Source organism: Setaria viridis, chromosome 2, assembly GCF_005286985.2.
Source record: "Setaria viridis chromosome 2, Setaria_viridis_v4.0, whole genome shotgun sequence".
Taxonomy (NCBI): domain Eukaryota; kingdom Viridiplantae; phylum Streptophyta; class Magnoliopsida; order Poales; family Poaceae; genus Setaria; species Setaria viridis.
Window position 1 is genome coordinate 37,021,433 of NC_048264.2, and position 19,360 is coordinate 37,040,792.

Below are 19,360 nucleotides of genomic sequence, written 5' to 3' on the forward strand. Positions count from 1 at the left end.
TGTGTTTTGCTAAACTCGGTCCTGTCAAAGTGGTTAAATCGGAGGAAATCCAATGGCATCTCGAGTTAGCCCGATTAAGGCCGAGTGTCGCATGTTAGGCGACTTAACCATGCCTTGATTTAGCTAATCCGAGGTGGATCCGCCACAATTTTGTTTTGGTGCGAATATACCCTGACATGCATTAGCAAATATGCAAATATTAATAATCAAATAATGCTCAATATTTTGTTTTGGTGCAAATATACCTTGACCTACATTAGCAAATATGTTGCTCGTTATAAGATTTGGACTGCGGATGCATCATTTTATCAAGTTATTGCACTAAATTGAGCATTTTACAAGTTATTGGACCAATCTGCACTCACCTGTCAAGTTATTGTAATAGATTGAGTATTTTACAAGTTGTTGGACCAATCTGCACCCACCTGTTATAGTGCCTCTACATTACTAGCTAGTTCACTGTTACCACTACATACTAGAGGTGCCACGCGCATGTCGGGTCGATCGGTGCATCTCCTATTGCACCAGCGTCCACGCAGCACTCAATTAAACTTGTTTGCGTTCTTTTAATATAAAAAAACTTGTTTGCGACTTTGCGTTCCTCTAGTTGGAAGCACATTCGATCCACATACTCTCTTTCCGAGTGAACGAGATGCATTCCCGCTGTAACGTGGGGCTGGATTTTGAAATGATCAGGACGAACGTACACGTACGCACGTGTTCGGTCCGTCGATGCCGAGGCCTGCCTTCTGGCCTTTGCCTTGCAAGGTGTTGATGCGGCGGCGAGAACACACCATCGAGTCAGCGAAGATCCTAGTCGGGGTCGGGGTTCGACTTTGATTTCCTGCACTTTCTGTCACGCGTTTCTCAGTAAACTCTTGGCACAGGGTGGAGCTAGCAAAGCACTTGTTAGCTCTTTGGGCTTAGGCCGAATAGATCGTCGGATCCCATCGGGGCCGCATGTGCCAGTGCCACTAGAGCGCAACGAGCTTGACGATGATGATGAATGGCGAACAGAGTTGGCTTTGGATCTGATAGGGTGTGTTTGGTTGGGTGGCTATCCCCCCAACCAAGCCAGCCCAATGCAAGATGTACTAGTTTGGTTGCCTGGCTAGAGGACTTAGCCAGCTCAGCCCAAGCCACCCGAGGGGGGATAGCTAGGCCCAGCTAATACAGCCGATTCGGCCGTTTCCAGCCGGCCAGTCCCGAGTTGTGCAGGTCGATGGCCAGCTCCTTGACGCGGGTGGCCCGACTTGTGCAGGCTTGACCTCCCAACCCCGCTAGAGTTACCGCTTGCCCTCCCCATTTGCGCCACAACAAGAGTCCTGCACTCATCTCCTCTCATCTTGCCGTCGCCTCCTCCCATTCATCTTCCTCCTCCCGTAGCAAGGTTGAAAGTTTCTTCGATCCGGTAAGATCGCTTGCCTAGCGGCTCCTTGGACGGGTTTGTGAGCGAGTTTACCTCTCAAGACTTGTCACTCCCGCATGATTTCCCTTCTGCGTGTGATGCTTTCCTATGAGATGCGTTTGATTTGCGTTTGATTTGCTTATTCTTGCGAGACTGATTTTGTAGATCTGGTAGTAATGCTTAAATTGGTACCTTGTTACCTACTTATGAGCGGCAAGATCAAAGATGACAAATTTCATGATTGGCCAATTGTTTTAGTTAAACTGTGAGTAGCAGTGCACGGTTCTAGATGCTTGTTACTGGTGTCTTGATTTGTGAATTTGTGCGCTCATCTTCTTGAGAAATATTAGATCTACTTGATGAAATAGTACAATACTAGACTGATTTTGTAGATCTGGCAGTAATGCTTAAATTGTTACTCTTGTTACCTACATATGAGCGGTGCAGCAAGGTCAATGATGATAAATTTCTAATTTTTCATGTCTGGCTGATTGTTTTAGTTGAACTGTGAGTAGCAGTGCACGGTTCTTGATGCTTGTCATTGGGAGGCGCATCTTTCTGGGTGTCGCAGCCGTGACTTGCATCCATTTCTTTTCAAATATTGTAGCACAACTGATGAAATAGTAGTACATGATTCTGATATATGTGATGCTTTGTTCTAGAGGATGGATGGTGCTAAAAGACGCCGATGGCTGATTTTGAGGGGTGCATCACTTGTTGTTGTAGTCACAGCTTGGATGTTTGTTAGGTTCAGGCGCCGTTGTCTCACGAGATGACCCATCACATATGGCCCCATGAGTGCTAGAGAGGAACAGAGGCAGAACAAACTCAGTTACATTTATCAAGCTGATGACACTAGGTGTGTTGACCTCCTTAGAATGAAAAGAGCACCCTTCTTCCAATTGTGTGACCTTCTCCGCACAAGAAAGCTACTGAAGGACACAGTGCACTGTAATGTGGAAGAATAGGTGGCAATGTTCTTGCATGTAATTGGTCACAACCAAAGATTTAGGGTAATCAATTTATCCTTTAGGAGGTCATTTGAAACCATTAGCAGGCACTTTCAGGAGGTCCTTTATGCTGTTGGTGAGCTTAGACAGGAGATAATCCAACCTCCCTCAACTGCTGTTCATCCCAAGATTGGGGGTAGCCGTCGGTGGAACCCATATTTTAAGGTTAGCATAGGTTTGTGCATAGGTGCAATTGATGGGAAGTAGTAACCATCTGTTTTGTTTCACATTGTAGGATTGCATAGGTGCAATTGATGGGACTCATGTTCTTGCAAGAGTTCCAAGGTCAATCAAGGCTGCCTTTCTAGGAAAGAAGCACACAACCACCCAAAATGTGCTTGCTCCAGTAGACTTTGACCTAAGGTTTACATATGTTCTAGCTGGTTGGGAGGGTTCCACTCATGATGCATTAATATTGAATGATGCTCTTGAAAGGGAAGACAGTTTAAGGGTGCCACCAAGTAACTAAAATACAATAGGATGCTCCTATTTATATCACACACAATTAGAAACACCACCTCATTGGCTGTGTTTGTCATATGGTAGGTAAATTTTACTTGGTAGATGCTGGATATGCAGTGAGGTCAGGTTTCCTGCCTCCATACAGAGCCACAAGATATCACTTGAGAGAGTTTGGTGCAAGGGTGCCACAGACTCCTAAAGAGCTCTTCAACCTCAGGCATTCCTCCCTTAGGACCACAATGGAGAGGGCTTTCAGTGCTCTCAAGAATAGGTTCAGGATCTTGGACAATAAGCCTTTCCACCCATACAAGACACAAGTCAAATTGGTCCTAGCTTGTTGCATCTTGCATAATTGGATCCTTAGGTTTGGAGTAGATAAGCATGTACCTAATGAGTCCACATGGAATGAGAATGTGAATGATGAGGCTGTCCACAATGATGTCATTATGGATAATAGCACATAGGCCTCCCTGAGAGACAACTGTGCTGAGCAGATGTGGAATAACAGGGGCAACCTTAGAAACTAGGATGTACTGCTGTTATCAGTTGTTGCTGTAACATTTGTTAAGACCGTGTATTACTGCAATGATGCAGTTAACTTATTCTGAGACCTTTGTTGCACTGCAATGATGAGACTTATCTGTTAACTTTTTCTAAGACCTTTGCTGCACTGCAATGATTACCTACTTATCTGTTACCTACTTATTTGTTACATTTCTGCAATGTGTCTTACATACTTATCTATTACTTTTCTGCAATGATGAGACTTATCTGTTAACTTATCTGTTAACTTTTTCTGAGACCTTTGCTGCACTGCAATGATCACCTACTTATCTGTTACACACTTATCTATTACACGCTTATCTGTTACATTTCTACAATGTGTGTTACACACGTATCTGTTACATTTCTGCAATATGTCCATACTTATCATAGACATGGATGGATGATGGTATCTTTGAGGGATTTGGGGGCAATGGTGGGTAGGGAAATGGTGGACAAGGAGGTGGTGGGCAGGACCTGCAAGACTGGTGTGGACAGAAGTAATGTCTGCATTTGTCCTCAGGAGGTTCACTGAGCTTCTTGGGAAGGAACTGAAGGCCAACAAAGGTTTTAAAGAGGTACATCTAAATAGTGTGTTTAGTGATCTGCGTGAGTTTACAGGGTTGGAGGTCAGCGGAACTCAGGTGTACAATCACCTTCGCAAATGGCGGGCCAAATGGGTGAAAGTCAGCAAACTGAAGGAGCTTAGCGGGTCAAATTGGGATGAAGAGAACTACATGATCATACTAGCACCAGAGCACTACAAAGGGTACGTCAAGGTGAGTTGTTGAACTTGCTGTCTACTGAATAGTATTTTCTGAATTAGTATTTTCTGAACTTGCTGTCTATTGTCTTGTCTACTGTCTTTAGCTTCTAAGTGGTCTTATCTACTGTCTTACCTTGAACTTGCTGCACATGGTACTTTGTTGAATATACATTTGCAGACCACCCTAAGGATGCGGAGTACCTCAACATCCCAATCAAGAACTTTGTTCAGATGTAGATGATATTTGGAAGTGGTATTGCTACAGGAAGGTATGCAATGGGATCAAATGAAGCCCTTGGACAACCATTTGTTGAGCCTGAGACAATGGATGTGGAGGCAGATGCTCTACCAACAGTGGCACCAACTGAAGCAACAAAGGATGCTGAAAGCTCTGGAGGCAAGGTTGGTGGGGGAAGAGGAAGAGGATGGTAAGCGAAGACGATGCTTCACTAATGCATGCAATGACTGATGCTATCTGGGGTTTTGCAGCTGTTGTATAAGATGCTGCTTATGCTGAAGTGTACCCTGGAACATATGAAGCATGCATGAACACTCCAGGTTTCCCAAGATCTCTGTTGATGAAAGCTTTGAACCACATGACTGCAAATAAAGCAACTGCTATTCAGTTTGTGAAGATGTCACCAGAAGATAGAGACCTGTGGATGAGAACCTACCTGGAAGACAACAACCTTCTGTGATGAAAGCTACCTAGAAAATGTGATCTTCAATTTTGCATGCTTAAGTAGGAATTGCAGACTATCCTAACTTAAGTAGGAAAACTGTAGGAGATGAACTCCTTTGATGATACTCCTTTGCTTGAACACAGGTTTTGTAGCTTAAGTAGGAAAATTGTATTGTGATGAATCTGTTACATGTGAGATCAGTCTTGTCTGTGCTATGCTTGAACACAAGTTTTTGAGATGAACTTGTCTGTGCTGAAGCTGTGCTGAAATTGTGTTGTGTTGTCTGTGTGTTCTGTGCTGTGCCAACTGTGTTCTATGCTGTTAAGTAGGATTTTCGATATTATCTGTTCTGTTTGTTCTGTACCAACTGTGTTCTGTGTTGTGCTGTCTGTGTTCTGTTCTGTACTGAAGATGTGAATCTGTTAAGTAGGATTTCCGATATTATCGGATGGCCAACAGCCAATGTGTTGTTACAGTACATCCAATAGGTGGTAAGGTCACCCATTTGAGGCACTAGTCACCTGACCGGGCTTGGTCAGCCCAACCAAACACAATGCAAAACCCACAGTTATGCGGACCAGACTGTCAGCCAATCAACCAAACAAGAATTCATCTTGACCTGAGTTAGGTTAGCCACCCAATCAAACAAATGGTCTATAGCTACACTAACACAGGCTACATTGGACTATATATAACTATTAGCCCGGCTGTAACTAACCCAATCAACCAAACACACCCTCAGGCCCTTGCACTAGTAGTCGTCAGAGAGAGATGGTACGAGATGCTAATAGCCGAACCTGCTACGGCCTACGGGTATTCCTTGTTGATAGCACTGCTACTGATCGGTCCACATGCGCGTCCGAATTTTCCTCAAAACAATACACGCACGCCCACACAAACTATTTTTTAGTGACTAATAATATATCAGATGCTCTGCTCGAATTGTAACACACAGCAGATGTGTGAGTAGAACGTACCATCTGTATGGTCAGCTTCGGCGGCACCTCGTCCGTGCACGGGGAGGAGCCGGATGAGCTACCCATCCTGCGTCCGGCGTGCTCGTCCGTTCGCTCGATCTCACCGTGCCCATCGATAAAAACCCACACGTCGCCTCGGGCGCGCCGGCGGCCGAGCCCGCCAAGAAAGAACCGATACTGACACGACCCTACCATGAGAAAATCGGAAGCGTCCAAATCCCCACCTATAAACAAGCCAACGACCACCGCTCCGCCCCGGCCGCTCAGTCAGTCCTGCCCCGGATTCCCTCTCCCAATCAATCTCACTCCATCACTCCGCATCATGGGCGGCGGCGGCCTCCGGCGGCGCGGCGCCGACCGGCCGGTGCCGCTGGCGCTGCTCCTGATCCTCGTCGCCGCCGCGGGGAAGGGGAAGCAGGGGGCGCACGCTGGTAGCAGCAGCAGCGGCAGGCTGCGGTTCCGGCGCGACAGCGGGACGTTCAAGGTGGTGCAGGTGGCGGACATGCACTACGCCGACGGCCGGACCACGGGCTGCGAGGACGTGCTACCGTCCCAGGTGGCCGGGTGCTCCGACCTCAACACCACCGCCTTCCTCTACCGCGTCTTCCGCGCAGAGGACCCCGACCTCGTCATCTTCACCGGTGGGTACCCGCCGCTCGCAAGTCGCAACCTCCCCTGTCCCTTGTTATTCCTAGCCAATTAGTTAATCGATCGATTTGACCTTTCTTCATCTCCCTTTTCATCTGAATCCGTATCGCTGATGCTGGTAGTTAGGTTGCCGCTGTGGTTTAGTTGAACGGATAGAATAACTGGAACGATTAAATCAGTTATTGTGTGTGCTCGCTTGAGATGAGAGAGATCTTTACCGTTTATTCAAGTTAATTATCCTGTGGTCGAGATCCCATTCTGAAAAGAAAACGTTAAATAAGCGTAGCTCCGGTGCCTTTGATTAGAACAATAAGCATGTCACGGGTTCCACAAGCGACAGCACGTGGAGACAGGGCAAGTAGAGCTTGCATTGTGTTCTACGGACTGGATTCAGGAACTCCCAATCCAAGGGGTCCCGGGTCGCATGCCATCCCATATTCCCATTGCCATTGCGCCCAGTTCAGTGAGGTCCCACTTGGTGATTGGCCCGGGATGACGACGTTCGGCAACTAATGCGAATATGCGATGATGAATGCGTCCATGATGGCGATGAGCGCCAAACAGAGCTACAGCATCAGGGAACAGTACAAATGTAGCCGCCTTTGTGATTATGTCTAGGTTACTGTTATGCCTCGTCGTGTTGTTTCATGGGCAAGTGCTTCATCTTTCCAAAAGCCGCAACTTTTGCAAACCTGGGGCCAGACTATGCTTTTTCTGTGGGGAAAGCAAAAATGGCTGTGAGCTTGTGGCTTTTATATTGTGGTAAAAATATTTCCCTGAACAATGCCAAATAATGATGGTCGTGGTTCATAACTTCATATAATTCATGCCAATGATTGGCACTCCAGTTTCTCGAGGCCTACAAATAGACTGTTTTTAGAGTAGTATTAATTTATGACAGTTTTGTTGGGCAGGTGATAACATCTATGGCGCGGATTCAACTGATGCGGCCAAGTCTATGGATGCAGCGATTGCTCCAGCCATTGACATGAAGCTTCCTTGGGCTGCTGTTATTGGGAATCATGACCAAGAGGGTACGCTATCTCGTGAGGGTGTAATGCGTCACCTTGTGGGCATGAAGAACAGCCTTTCAGGACTCAATCCCGAAGGAGTTGAAATTGATGGCTACGGCAATTACAATTTGGAAGTTTCTGGTGTTGAAGGAACATCACTGGCTGAAAAATCAGTGCTCAACCTTTATTTCCTAGACAGTGGTGACTATTCTACTGTACCATCAATCAAAGGTTATGGTTGGATCAAGGCCTCACAGCAAGTTTGGTTCCAACAAACATCTTCAAGCCTACAGGTAAGTTAGGTGACACTCATTTAGAAGAAATCTATCTTAACTCATTGCTCCTAGATCGTTGTTTTGCCTTCTACAATAACTCAAACACAGCAGGACTATTGCTCCTAATTTGCCAATTGGCTCACGTTTGTTTCATCTATTACATTTTAGAAACAAATCGTAGTGAATCAACTTAGAGGAAATGATGAATTTGAAGCATGGGCAGCATACGTTATATGACAAGCTTCCTAGAATTTTGGGATAGATGAAATTAGTAAATATATGTTGATTCATATGATGTACCAAGTTTAACAATGCAAAGCACTATCTTTAATCATTCAGAACTCAAATGTTCATAATGTTCAAAGTTCAATTCTATTATTCATCACAAATGTTCATCTTAAATGCAGAGAAAATATATGAATGAAAATCCGAAGCAGAAGGAGCCAGCACCTGGCCTTGTGTTCTTCCATATTCCACTGCCAGAGTTCAGCAGCTTTACAGCAGTCAATTTCACAGGAGTAAAACAGGAGGGTATTAGCTCAGCATCAATCAACTCTGGGTTCTTTGCGTCCATGGTGGAGGCTGGAGATGTGAGGGCTGCCTTTATCGGACATGATCACATTAATGACTTCTGCGGAAAGCTCAGTGGTATTCAGCTATGCTATGCTGGCGGATTTGGTTACCATGCCTATGGGAAGGCTGGGTGGTCAAGGAGAGCGAGGGTGGTGTCTGTGCAACTTGAGAAGACATACAACGGTGAATGGCGAGGAGTGAAGTCCATCAAGACATGGAAGAGGCTTGATGATCCCCATCTCAGCACAATTGACTCTGAGGTCCTTTGGAACAGAGGCTCTAATGGTAAGACAGAGACTATGGGTGCCTTTGATGGATGATTATTGTAAAAGGAAAATGGGTGGTAGACAATTAATATGATGTTAGATGTTTGATTTATCTCCTATTGACACAAACTAACGTTTTTTGACACAGCTACTAATCTAGGAATTGTCAATTGACAGGGAGGCGCAAGAAGAATCCTGATGGTAGTAACTCGTGATCTGGCCAGAAAAGGGAGCGCCATATTGGATCTCTGTGCATCGATGTGTATTTTTGGATGGCCAATTTACCATAGAGTTGCAAAATGCAGAAATGTGCAGATGGGAAGAACAGGAAGAATACATACGAAACGTGCACAGACTTTTGCAGTTGTATTTTTTCCCAGTTTAGGAAATTACAAATCGTGAAGTAAATTGTAATTCAGTGCAGCTGTCAACTATTTGCAAGTGGCCTCAAATATAGTGCAATGGTCAAGGAAATCGAGAATGCAGTGCCATTACAGTCTCATGTATTCATGTATCGTTACTGGCACCATCTTTCAACTGCGATCCAAACTACTGGTAAAATCAAGAGCCAAGGGTTATTCACGTTTGTGTGGCGTAGCTCCCCATACAGCAGGGTGGGGCAGCTGCCCCAGCTATCGCCGGAGCCGAACCCCCCTCTCCCGTGGCGATCCCGACGGCCGGAGAGGCGACTGGAGGCGGCGTACTGGTCGTCGGACGACTGGAAAAGGAAGAAAACTCATATTGGGCCGGGGGCGCTCATAGTCGACGGCCCAACTAGTTTTTGGCCCAGCGTCTACGTCGCACCTTTCAAGTCCGAAGGCGCCCGATGGTTCAGCGAGGCGGAACCCGCGCGCCCGCGCCGGCCGCCCTGCTGCTGCATCGGAGGAGATCAGGAGGGGGGCGCGATTTCATGGATGGGGGCCGAAGAGAGAGCAGAGGAGCGCCACCGCTTCTCTGTTCGATCTGCATCGGCGTTGCGTCTCCACGCTTACCTGCCGCGTCACGTTGCTCCTCACCGGCTCTCTTCAAGTTTGATCAATCTTTGTTCTTTGGTAAGAAGGCAGCGCTTGAGTTAGTTCTAGCTAGCGTCCTTGAGTAGTTCCGTCATGTTTTGTTGTTGCCCGGATCTGCTGTAGGCTAGTGCCAGCAGCTTGTAGTTATCATTTTTTTTTTTGGATAGTAGTAGCTTGTAGTTATACTGCAATACTAGTGTTCACTAGATTATTATATTTATGGATTTAATGCTTCTACTTGGTTGACTACTACTAATTTGCTCGCTTGCTAGTTCAGCTTGTCCTGCTAGAAAAATTAAGTGTTTTCGATACCATTTATATTTGTCGCGCAAATCTGCTCCACCTAAAATTCTGAGCAAGCTACGCTAAAATTGTGGCTTTGCTTTTTCTTTAGATGAATGTGCTGCCTTTTGGTGCTGAGCGCCTCTGTTTCAGTAACGACATAGGGGCATTCCTGTTTCTCTGCCACCCAGGTTCAGACGTCCAGTTTCTCTCGCTTCACCGTCAGGCGTCAGGCCGTCAAGGTTGGCTGGCGCGACCGAGACCGTGCGCCGTGCGGGCCCTTGCACGACTCGGGGTCGATCGGCGTGTTGACTATGGCAGTACTAAGTAACCAGAGAGATGGTACGAGTATGCCACGCGTATTAATGGCGCTGCTATGAGTGGCATGTACTTCCACCGTCCGAATTTTAGTTTCGTTTTGATATTTCTAAATTAATAGATTTTCTATGCATTTAGATGTATATTATATCTAGATGTACAGCAAACACTACGAATTTAAAAATGTAAAATGATTTACAATTTAAAATGAAGGGAGTTAGCAATTGTGATGACATGGCACATTGTTTATAAGGTATTATAAGGTGAGAGAAGAAAATTTCACGAGGATAAAACCATATCTAGATTATTTCTATGGCAGTTGTGTCTTGTATATAGTATTGGAAACAATAAAAAAATAAAATAATGTACTGTGTGTGATCTTTTTCATCTATATAAACTAAATGTCCTCCTACTTAGGCGGTATGTTTGAAACATAAATATGACTTTACATTGAAGACGGTCTAACTTAGCAGATTGTAGGAAAGTCCAACGTGCAAGTTCCAGGATACAGGTGCTACAAGTCTGCAACCTGCCGAGATAAAGGATTTGCTGTGCAATTTTAGCAAATCCGAAGCGTCCAAACCCTCTCCTATATAAACAAGCCAACGACCCCGCTCCGCCACGGTAATCCTGTCAGTCCCCGGATTCCTTCTCGCAATCTATCTCATCAACTCATCACTCCCCACGCCGCAACGCGGCGTCATGGCCGGCGGCGGCCTCGGCCTGCGCGGCGCGCACCGGCCGGTGGCGCTGCTCCTGGTCCTCGTCGCCGCCGCGGCCGGTGCCGCCGCGGGGAAGGGGAAGGGGGCGCACGCTGGTACCAGCAGGCTGCGGTTCCGGCGGGAGAGCGGGACGTTCAAGGTGGTGCAGGTGGCGGACATGCACTACGCCGACGGCCGGGCCACGGGCTGCGAGGACGTGCTCCCGTCGCAGGTGGCCGGGTGCTCCGACCTCAACACCACCGCCTTCCTCTACCGCGTCTTCCGCGCAGAGGACCCCGACCTCGTCGTCTTCACCGGTGGGTACCCGCCGCTCTTAACCTCCCTCGTCCCTTGTTATTCCTAGTCAATTAATTAGTCAATCGATTTGACCTCATCGGCTCTTCTTAATCTCACTTTCATCCGAATCAGTTCTTCATCTCACTTTTCATCCGCTGTGGTTTAGTTGATCGGATAGAATAACTGGAACGACTAAATCAGTCAGTGTGTGTATGCTCGGGTTTGTCAGCGTTTATTCAAGTATATTATTCTGTGGTCGAGATCCCATTCTGAAAAAAGTTCATTAAAGGAAGTGTAGCTTCAGCGGCTTTGATTAGTACAAGAAGCTTGCACTGTGTTCTAAGGACTGGATCCAGGATCTCCCAATCCAAGGGGTCCCTGGTCGCATGCCATGCCCATTGCCCAGTCCAGTGAGGCCCCAATTGATGATTGGCCCAGGATGATGACATTCGGCTACTGGTGCGATGATGGATGTGTCCATGATGGCGATGAGGGCCAAATGGAGCTACAATCAGTGAACAGTACAAATGTACTCCCTCTGTAATTGCAGGTCCTAGAAAAGCTAAAACGACCTGCAATTTGGGAGACGGAGGGAGCAGTTGGTTTTCTGATTATGTCTAGGTTACTGTCATTATTTCGTCATTTGTTTCACAGGCAATTGTGCTTAATTATTCACGCCAATGATTCGCACTCAAGTTTCTGCAGGCCTGCAAGCAGATTATTTTTAGGATATTAATTTATGACAGTTTTGTTGGACAGGTGATAACATCTATGGCGCGGATTCTACTGATGCGGCCAAGTCTATGGATGCAGCGATTGCTCCAGCCATTGACATGAAGCTTCCTTGGGCTGCTGTTATTGGCAATCATGACCAAGAGGGTACGCTATCGCGTGAGGGTGTAATGCGTCACCTTGTGGGCATGAAGAACAGCCTTTCAGGACTCAATCCCGAAGGAGTTGAAATTGATGGCTACGGCAATTACAATTTGGAAGTTTCTGGTGTTGAAGGAACATCACTGGCTGAAAAATCAGTGCTCAACCTTTATTTCCTAGACAGTGGTGACTATTCTACTGTACCATCAATCAAAGGTTATGGTTGGATCAAGGCCTCACAGCAAGTTTGGTTCCAACAAACATCTTCAAGCCTACAGGTAAGTTGGTGATACTCCTTTAGAAAAAATCTATCTTAGCTCATTGCTCCTAGCTCTTTGTTTTGCCTTGTACAATAACTCAAACACAGCAGGACTATTGCTCCTAAATTGCCAATTGGCTCACGTTTGTTTCATCTATTACATTTTAGAAACAAATCATAGTGAATCAGCTGAGAGGGAATGGTGAATTCGAAGCATGGGAAGCATACAGTATATTACAAGCTTCCTAAAATATTGGGATAGATGGAATTAGTAAATATATACTGATTCATATGCAGTACCAAGTTTAACTGTGCAAAATGCTATCTTTAATCATTCAAAAGTCTCAGATCAATAAGCGCATTACTATGTGAAACCAATGTAATTATAGTTGATGATGCTACAGTTCCCAAAACTGTTTGTTTCTAAATGTCCGATCGATTCACATTGAATATGACCAGATAAATCCTCAAGGAGTTTATGCTTATACACTAATTTCTATTAAGAAGGATCATAATGTTCAAAGTTCAATGCTATAATTCATCACATATGTTCATCTTAAATGCAGAGAAAATATATGAATGAAAACCCAAAGCAGAAGGAGCCAGCACCTGGCCTTGTGTTCTTCCATATTCCACTGCCAGAGTTCAGCAGCTTTACAGCAGTCAATTTTCACAGGAGTAAAACAGGAGAAGGGTATTAGCTCAGCATCAATCAACTCTGGGTTCTTTGCCTCCATGGTGGAGGCTGGAGATGTGAGGGCTGCCTTTGTCGGACATGATCACCTTAATGACTTCTGTGGGAAGCTTAGTGGCATTCAGCTATGCTATGCTGGCGGATTTGGTTACCATGCCTATGGGAAGGCCGGCTGGTCAAGGAGAGCAAGGGTGGTGTCTGTGCAACTTGAGAAGACAGACAACGGTGAATGGCGAGGAGTGAAGTCCATCAAGACATGGAAGAGGCTTGATGATGCCCATCTCAGCACAATTGACTCTGAGGTCCTCTGGAATAGAGGCTCTAATGGTAGGACAAGCTATGGTACCTTTAATGAATGATTATTGTAAGAAGGAAAAAGGTTGACTAGGATAATTAATATGATGTTAGATGTATGGTTTATCTTCTAATGACACGAACTATTTTTTTTTTTGACACAGCTACTAATCTAGGAATTGTCAATTGACAGGGAGGCGCAAGAAGAATCCTGATGGTAGTAACTCGTGATCTGGCCAGAAAATGGAGCGTTGTATTGGATCTCTGTGCATTGGTGTGTATTTTTGGATGGCCAATTTACCATAGAGTAACAAAATGCAGAAATGTGCAGATGGGAAGAACAGGAAGAATACATACGACACATGCACAAGTTTTTGCTGTTGTATTTTTCCCTGTTTAAGAAATAACAAGTGAAGTAAATCGTAATTCAGTGCAGCTGTCAACTATTTGTAAGTGGCCTCACATATAGTGCAATGGTCAAAGGAAAACGAGAATGCAATACCCTTATAGTCTCATGTATACATGTATCCTCACTGGCACCGTCTTTCAACTGCAATCCAAACTACTGGTAAAATAAAAAAACCAAGGGTTACTCATGACATCTTCTGCATTTTTGTCACCATTTGCGGCTTTGTTTCACGGGACTAATTTTGTCAAAGGACATGCTGTCTATTGGTACTGAGCGCATCTGTTTCAGTTGAGATGGGTTCGGACGTCCTGTTGTTTATTCTAAACTTCCTGACTTGCTTTCATCATGCCTTGTTCCACGGAAACGGGTGGTTACAGCTACAGTAGATTCCATTGAGGTTTACTTGAGCCTGTTTCTGACGCGCAGCACTGCTCATTCTGCAGTACTTTACCACCCAGTTGCAAATCTGGACAAGAAACAGAATATGGTGAACACATAGCAAGTAACGAGCTCTGATTTCTGAAAATCTTCCAACAAAAATGCACAGATCAAAGACCACTAAGCAAGTAAGGAACTCCAATTTCTAATTTCTTCCAGTTGAATACACAGATCACAAAGCCACACACAACGACACCACATCAGGAGCCACCCCATCTACAGATCTAGTACCACACAAACATTTTACAGCATGGCTCCACTAATGGAGTCTCTCTAAGCTTTCTTGGGGGACTTGGCGGCCTTCTTCGGCGACTTGGCCTCCTTTGCGCCACCGCTGGCCGCCTTCTCGGCCGCCTTCTTGGGCAGCAGCACCGGGTTGATGTTGGGGAGGACGCCGCCGTGGGCGATGGTGACGCCAGCCAGCAGCTTGCCGAGCTCCTCGTCGTTGCGGATCGCCAGGAGCACGTGGCGCGGGATGATGCGCGTCTTCTTGTTGTCCCTCGCCGCGTTCCCGGCCAGCTCCAGCACCTCGGCGGCGAGGTACTCGAGGACGGCGGCGAGGTACACGGGGGCGCCAGTGCCGACGCGCTGCGCGTACCGGCCCTTCTTGAGGTAGCGCCCGATGCGGCCGACGGGGAACTGCAGCCCAGCCTTCACGGACCGCGACACCGACTTCTTCCTGGGTCCGCCGGCCTTGCGCCCGGCCGCTCCCTTCTTCACCTTCCCCGTGGCTCCGCTGGCGTCCATGGCTGCTCGCTTCTGCGCTTCGGGAAAGCTTCGGAGGAGAGAAAAATTGGGGAATCTGGGCGCGAGAGTTTGAGTGGGTTGATGCCTCCGAAATGCAAAGAGGGGATGTATTTAAATGGCGCGGGTGGGGAGAGGTGGTAGGCCCGTCGATCCGCGGGCGAGGAAATGGACGGTCAATTCGGGAGGGGTTTGGACGGCTGGGATGGTGTTTCAGAGGGGCGATCCGCGGGAGGGATAGCTCAGCCAATAAGGTGCAAGCAAATAAGCGGAAGCGACAGCGCTTTTGAACAGCTGTTTTTGAACAGGTATATACGCAAATGATGATCATTGTTGTAGCACACTACAGTACAATGTTCTTGAGGTGCTCAGCAAATTGTTGTTTTGACACTGACCATTATACTTTTGGGCACATATACTCTGATTTATGAATCTAATGCGACCATTTTATGTGTTAATCCTTATTGCGTTGGCGCATATTAGTTACCACTTAAAACTATCTCTTTGTAAAGAAAGCGAATAGTTTTTTTTTTCTGGATTTATAAATCTAGAAAAGTCAAAACGACTAATAATTTGAAATTGAGTCAGTACTATTTAACATAACTTAATTTAACACTAGCCTTTGATTCAGAATAATTGACAGCTTTGACTATGTTATTGAATATTTGACCACGCTATGAGTATTTATACAAATAGCTACAAACATATAACATGCTTAAATTATTTTTATAACAAATCAAATGGTAATAACTAAATATCTAAACAAACATGGTTAGTTAAAGCATGAGCAATAAAAAGTTAAAGTTGCCAATCATTCCCAAATGGAGGCTAGTAGTTTAAAGGTAATCGTTAGTTAAAATCTAAAATAGTACTAAATTCAATATTATTTTGTTTGGATGAAGCCATATGATAAGGCAATGCACCCAAGAGGTAATATCACCTGGAAATTATCCGCTGAACAAAATCTAAACATAACAATATCCCATAATTTATTTTGCTTTTAATTTTTTTTTTGGATTTTTGAGAAATTGGAACATGAGGCCCAACCTCATGGAATTTGTTTTGGTGTCACTTTCTCAGCTTCAAAATTGTACTTAATACCCTTTATGTTCCATCCAACGGCAAAGCACGCAAATACTCAATGAAATTGCTGAATTGCTAGCAATCGATGGTGTCAGGCTGTCAGCTATATGTGCACATTTGAAACTTCGTTTGTCTTCCGGGAATCCTATTTGCTACTTTATTTCTTTTTCGAGAAAGTGAGCATGAAACAACTGTTTATTCACTTGCTCTTTTGCTCGAGGAAGAATTGCAGACATCAAAAGCCCCGTTTGGATACTCCCTACTAAAGTTTAACATCTGTCACATCGGATGTTTGAATGCTAATTAGAAGTATTAAACATAGACTAATTATAAAACTAATTGCACAGATGGAGTCTAATTTGCGAGACAAATCTATTAAGCCTAATTAGTCCATGATTTGATAATGTGGTGCTACAGTAATTTGCTAATGATGAATTAATTAGGTTTAATAGATTCGTCTCGCAAATTAGCACAGGGTTCTGCAATTAGTTTTATAATTAGCTCATGTTTAGTTCTTCTAATTAGCATTCGAACATCCGATGTGATACAGCTAAAGTTTAGCACCTAGTATCCAAACACCCCCTACTAATTCCATGGCACCACAAGGAGAATGATGCTACAGCGGAGAGCATGATCTGCCGAACAACTGTTGCCGTTCTTGTCTTCAATCAGACTCTAAACTGCTGCCATTCGGCGGTTGCTAGAAAAAAAATCGTTGTCATCTTGTCTGCAATTACACATTTATACTCTAATCTACAGTAAGCAGATTTATGTGGACCCTGATTGCAAATCTGGGGCAAGAAACGAAACATCAAATAACACTCTGCAAGTAACAAACTCTGGTTTCTGAATTCTTCTTCCAGCTAGATGCACAGATCACAAAGCCACAGTAAGTACACTACATCAGAAGCCATCCCATCTACAGATCTACCAAACAGGAACATCCAACAGCATGGCACTAATGGAGAGCCTCTCTAGGCCTTCTTGGGGGACTTGGCGCCCTTCTTGGGCGACTTGGCCTCCTTGGCGCCGCCGCTGGCCGCCTTCTCCGCTACCTTCTTGGGAAGCAGCACCGGGTTGATGTTGGGGAGAACGCCGCCGTGGGCGATGGTGACGCCGGCCAGCAGCTTCCCAAGCTCCTCGTCGTTGCGGATCGCCAGGAGCACGTGGCGCGGGATGATGCGCGTCTTCTTGTTGTCCCTCGCCGCGTTTCCGGCGAGCTCAAGCACCTCGGCGGCGAGGTACTCGAGGACGGCGGCGAGGTACACGGGAGCGCCGGTGCCGACGCGCTGCGCGTACCGACCCTTCTTGAGGTAGCGCCCGATGCGGCCGACGGGGAACTGGAGCCCGGCCTTCACGGACCGCGACACCGACTTCTTCCTGGGTCCGCCGGCCTTGCGCCCGGCCGCTCCCTTCTTCACCTTCCCGGTGGCTCCAGCTCCGCTGACGTCCATGGCTGGCTGGCTGCTGCTGCGCTGCGTGAGTTGGAGACGAGAGGCCTGCGGATGAGAGATGCTGACTTGTGCTATGCCAATGCGAGGTGGGGATGGGCTGTTTTAAACTGCGCGGAGGGAACAGGGAAAGGAGTGGTGGGCCCGTTGATCCGCGTGCGAAGGCAATGGACGACTGGATCGGGGTGGGTCGGCTGGGACGGCTGGATGGAGTTTGTGAGGGCGATCCGTGGGAGGGTTAGTTTGGCCAATCAGGTGCGAGACACAAGCAGAACGGGCAGTGTTTTCAGGCTATATTTTAACTGGGTTCAATAAGCATGATTAGATCATTAATTTTCTACGTATGTTAGTTACAATTTATAAATATGATTTGGAAGAATTGTTTTTCACGAGAACCAATTTCTATAATTTTCATGTGACAAATCTAACCAATTTTTCATATATTACTAGTTTAAATTTGTTAATTTTGACTGCATACATTCATGAGGTTAAATCTATCAGAAAATAGGCTCCAATTGAGAGCCCCCAGATTTGGAAACATGTGGATGAAGTTTAAAAAAAAAGAAAGAAAATGGAAGGAATTAAGAAAGTAAGAAAAATCTAATATCCACATGCATCAACGACAACAACTCTCCAACCTCTAGATCCATTGACGGTAGTGACACTCAAACCTCCAGATCCGTCAATAGCATCGGTGATCCAACCTCAAGATTCGTTGACGGTTACAGTGCTTCGACCTCTAGATCCATCGATGGCGGCGGTGCTCAAACCTCTTGATGCATCGCCAAATGTAGTGCACCAACCTCTAGATCCATCAACGATAGTAGCACTCAAATCTCCTAACCCGTTGACAGTGGCGAGGTCCAACCTCATTATCTGTCGATAGTGGCGGTACTCCAACCTCCAGAACCAGCAGCGACAATGGGGCTTTGATTGATGCTCTGATAATCTTCAGTTAGGGTTTTCAGGTTAGGGGTGGTTGCAGAGCTAGAAGGAAGGTTTGGAAGTTTGGCAGCTCCACACTGATTTGAAGGGAAGAGGATGTCGATGGCAGATGAGTGGTGGATGTGGGACTATAAGGTTGTGGTGGTAGGTATGAATGGCGATGCTCCATTGCCCGCTTAGAGGTAGCAGACGAGGGAGCTGGAAGAAAGTTATTGTGGGAGTCAATGCTAGAGGGTGCTTGGGTGGTGGCAGGGATGGTGATTGACTCACAATGAGCAAAGGAAATGAGAGAGGGGGAAATGTCAAATGAAGATGATGAGCGGGAGGGAAGTTGGCGGATAATATTTGTGTTTTTTAAGAAGCGAAGGGTTGGAGGGGGGGCTTTCGACTGAGTGCTAACAAGATAGCCCCTGTCCCTCTAGTTGCATCCTAAATAAATCTATAAGAGAAGGGAAGGAGTGCATTTTGTGTAGTATCCACACATGCCTTTATTATTTACTTAATTAAATATATTAATAGCTATCATTGACTGAAGTTTGAACAGTGAAACTTGTCAATATTATTAATTTCCACGACACCCTTTGGATAAAGTAATTATTCCTAAAAAAGAAATTAAACCCACATGATTAATATTGCACATTTTATTTTATAGATAACTTTGGAGGAGTTGAAAAATAACTTACCTAAAAAAACAGTTTTTCATCCTATCCTTCTTTGCTTCAAGTTTGTATGTCCTCCGTGTTCCATTTAAATGGTTGTGCAAGCTAGGGCCAAGGGGTTTTCAAATACCCGCTTACATCTCACCTACTTACTCCCTCCATCTCAAAATAATTATTTGTTTAGAAAATTTAGACGTATCAGTAAGGGTGAGAAGTGACTATGTTTCCCCTAATTATTCATATAAGTTGTGATTGAAAGTTGTATTGTCTACTTTT

At 45.6% G+C, this 19,360-nt stretch overlaps 4 protein-coding genes and 1 pseudogene across 4 annotated transcripts; 3 read left to right on the forward strand and 2 right to left on the reverse strand.

The window, feature by feature from the left end:
• Positions 1-2,073: 2,073 nt before the first annotated feature.
• Positions 2,074-3,407, forward strand: LOC140221933 (protein ALP1-like; annotated as a pseudogene).
• Positions 3,408-6,019: 2,612 nt separating this feature from the next.
• Positions 6,020-9,126, forward strand: LOC140221716 (probable inactive purple acid phosphatase 29). The gene is made up of 4 exons (XM_072291510.1): positions 6,020-6,490; positions 7,412-7,803; positions 8,193-8,643; positions 8,802-9,126. Exons 1-4 carry the CDS (start codon positions 6,043-6,045, stop codon positions 8,837-8,839), a joined length of 1,329 nt encoding a protein of 442 aa, XP_072147611.1. The 5' UTR covers positions 6,020-6,042; the 3' UTR covers positions 8,840-9,126.
• A 1,721-nt stretch (positions 9,127-10,847) lies between these two features.
• LOC117844958 (probable inactive purple acid phosphatase 29) lies at positions 10,848-13,954 on the forward strand. Its single transcript, XM_034725820.2, is given in 5 exon segments — positions 10,848-11,255; positions 11,995-12,386; positions 12,934-13,034; positions 13,036-13,388; positions 13,549-13,954. Coding segments are annotated over 5 exon segments (1,200 nt in total). The 5' UTR covers positions 10,848-10,939; the 3' UTR covers positions 13,587-13,954.
• A 377-nt stretch (positions 13,955-14,331) lies between these two features.
• Positions 14,332-15,026, reverse strand: LOC117844961 (histone H2A). The gene has a single exon (XM_034725822.2). The coding sequence runs from the start codon at positions 14,947-14,949 to the stop codon at positions 14,476-14,478; it is 474 nt and encodes a 157-aa protein (XP_034581713.1). The 5' UTR covers positions 14,950-15,026; the 3' UTR covers positions 14,332-14,475.
• Positions 15,027-16,859: 1,833 nt separating this feature from the next.
• LOC117843503 (probable histone H2A.5) lies at positions 16,860-17,571 on the reverse strand. The gene has a single exon (XM_034724113.2). It carries the CDS (start codon positions 17,481-17,483, stop codon positions 17,004-17,006), a length of 480 nt encoding a protein of 159 aa, XP_034580004.1. The 5' UTR covers positions 17,484-17,571; the 3' UTR covers positions 16,860-17,003.
• Between the last annotated feature and the right edge of the window lie 1,789 nt (positions 17,572-19,360).

Bases quoted from the DNA above. Each gene is read 5' to 3' on its own strand.
- LOC140221716 (XM_072291510.1), top strand. From the start codon at position 6,043: ATGAGAAAATCGGAAGCGTCCAAATCCCCACCTATAAACAAGCCAACG. The intron at 7,804-8,192 runs GTAAGTTAGGTG...TCTTAAATGCAG, and splicing joins AAACATCTTCAAGCCTACAG to AGAAAATATATGAATGAAAA. The intron at 8,644-8,801 runs GTAAGACAGAGA...GTCAATTGACAG, and splicing joins TTGGAACAGAGGCTCTAATG to GGAGGCGCAAGAAGAATCCT.
- LOC117844961 (XM_034725822.2), bottom strand. From the start codon at position 14,949: ATGGACGCCAGCGGAGCCACGGGGAAGGTGAAGAAGGGAGCGGCCGGG.
- LOC117843503 (XM_034724113.2), bottom strand. From the start codon at position 17,483: ATGGACGTCAGCGGAGCTGGAGCCACCGGGAAGGTGAAGAAGGGAGCG.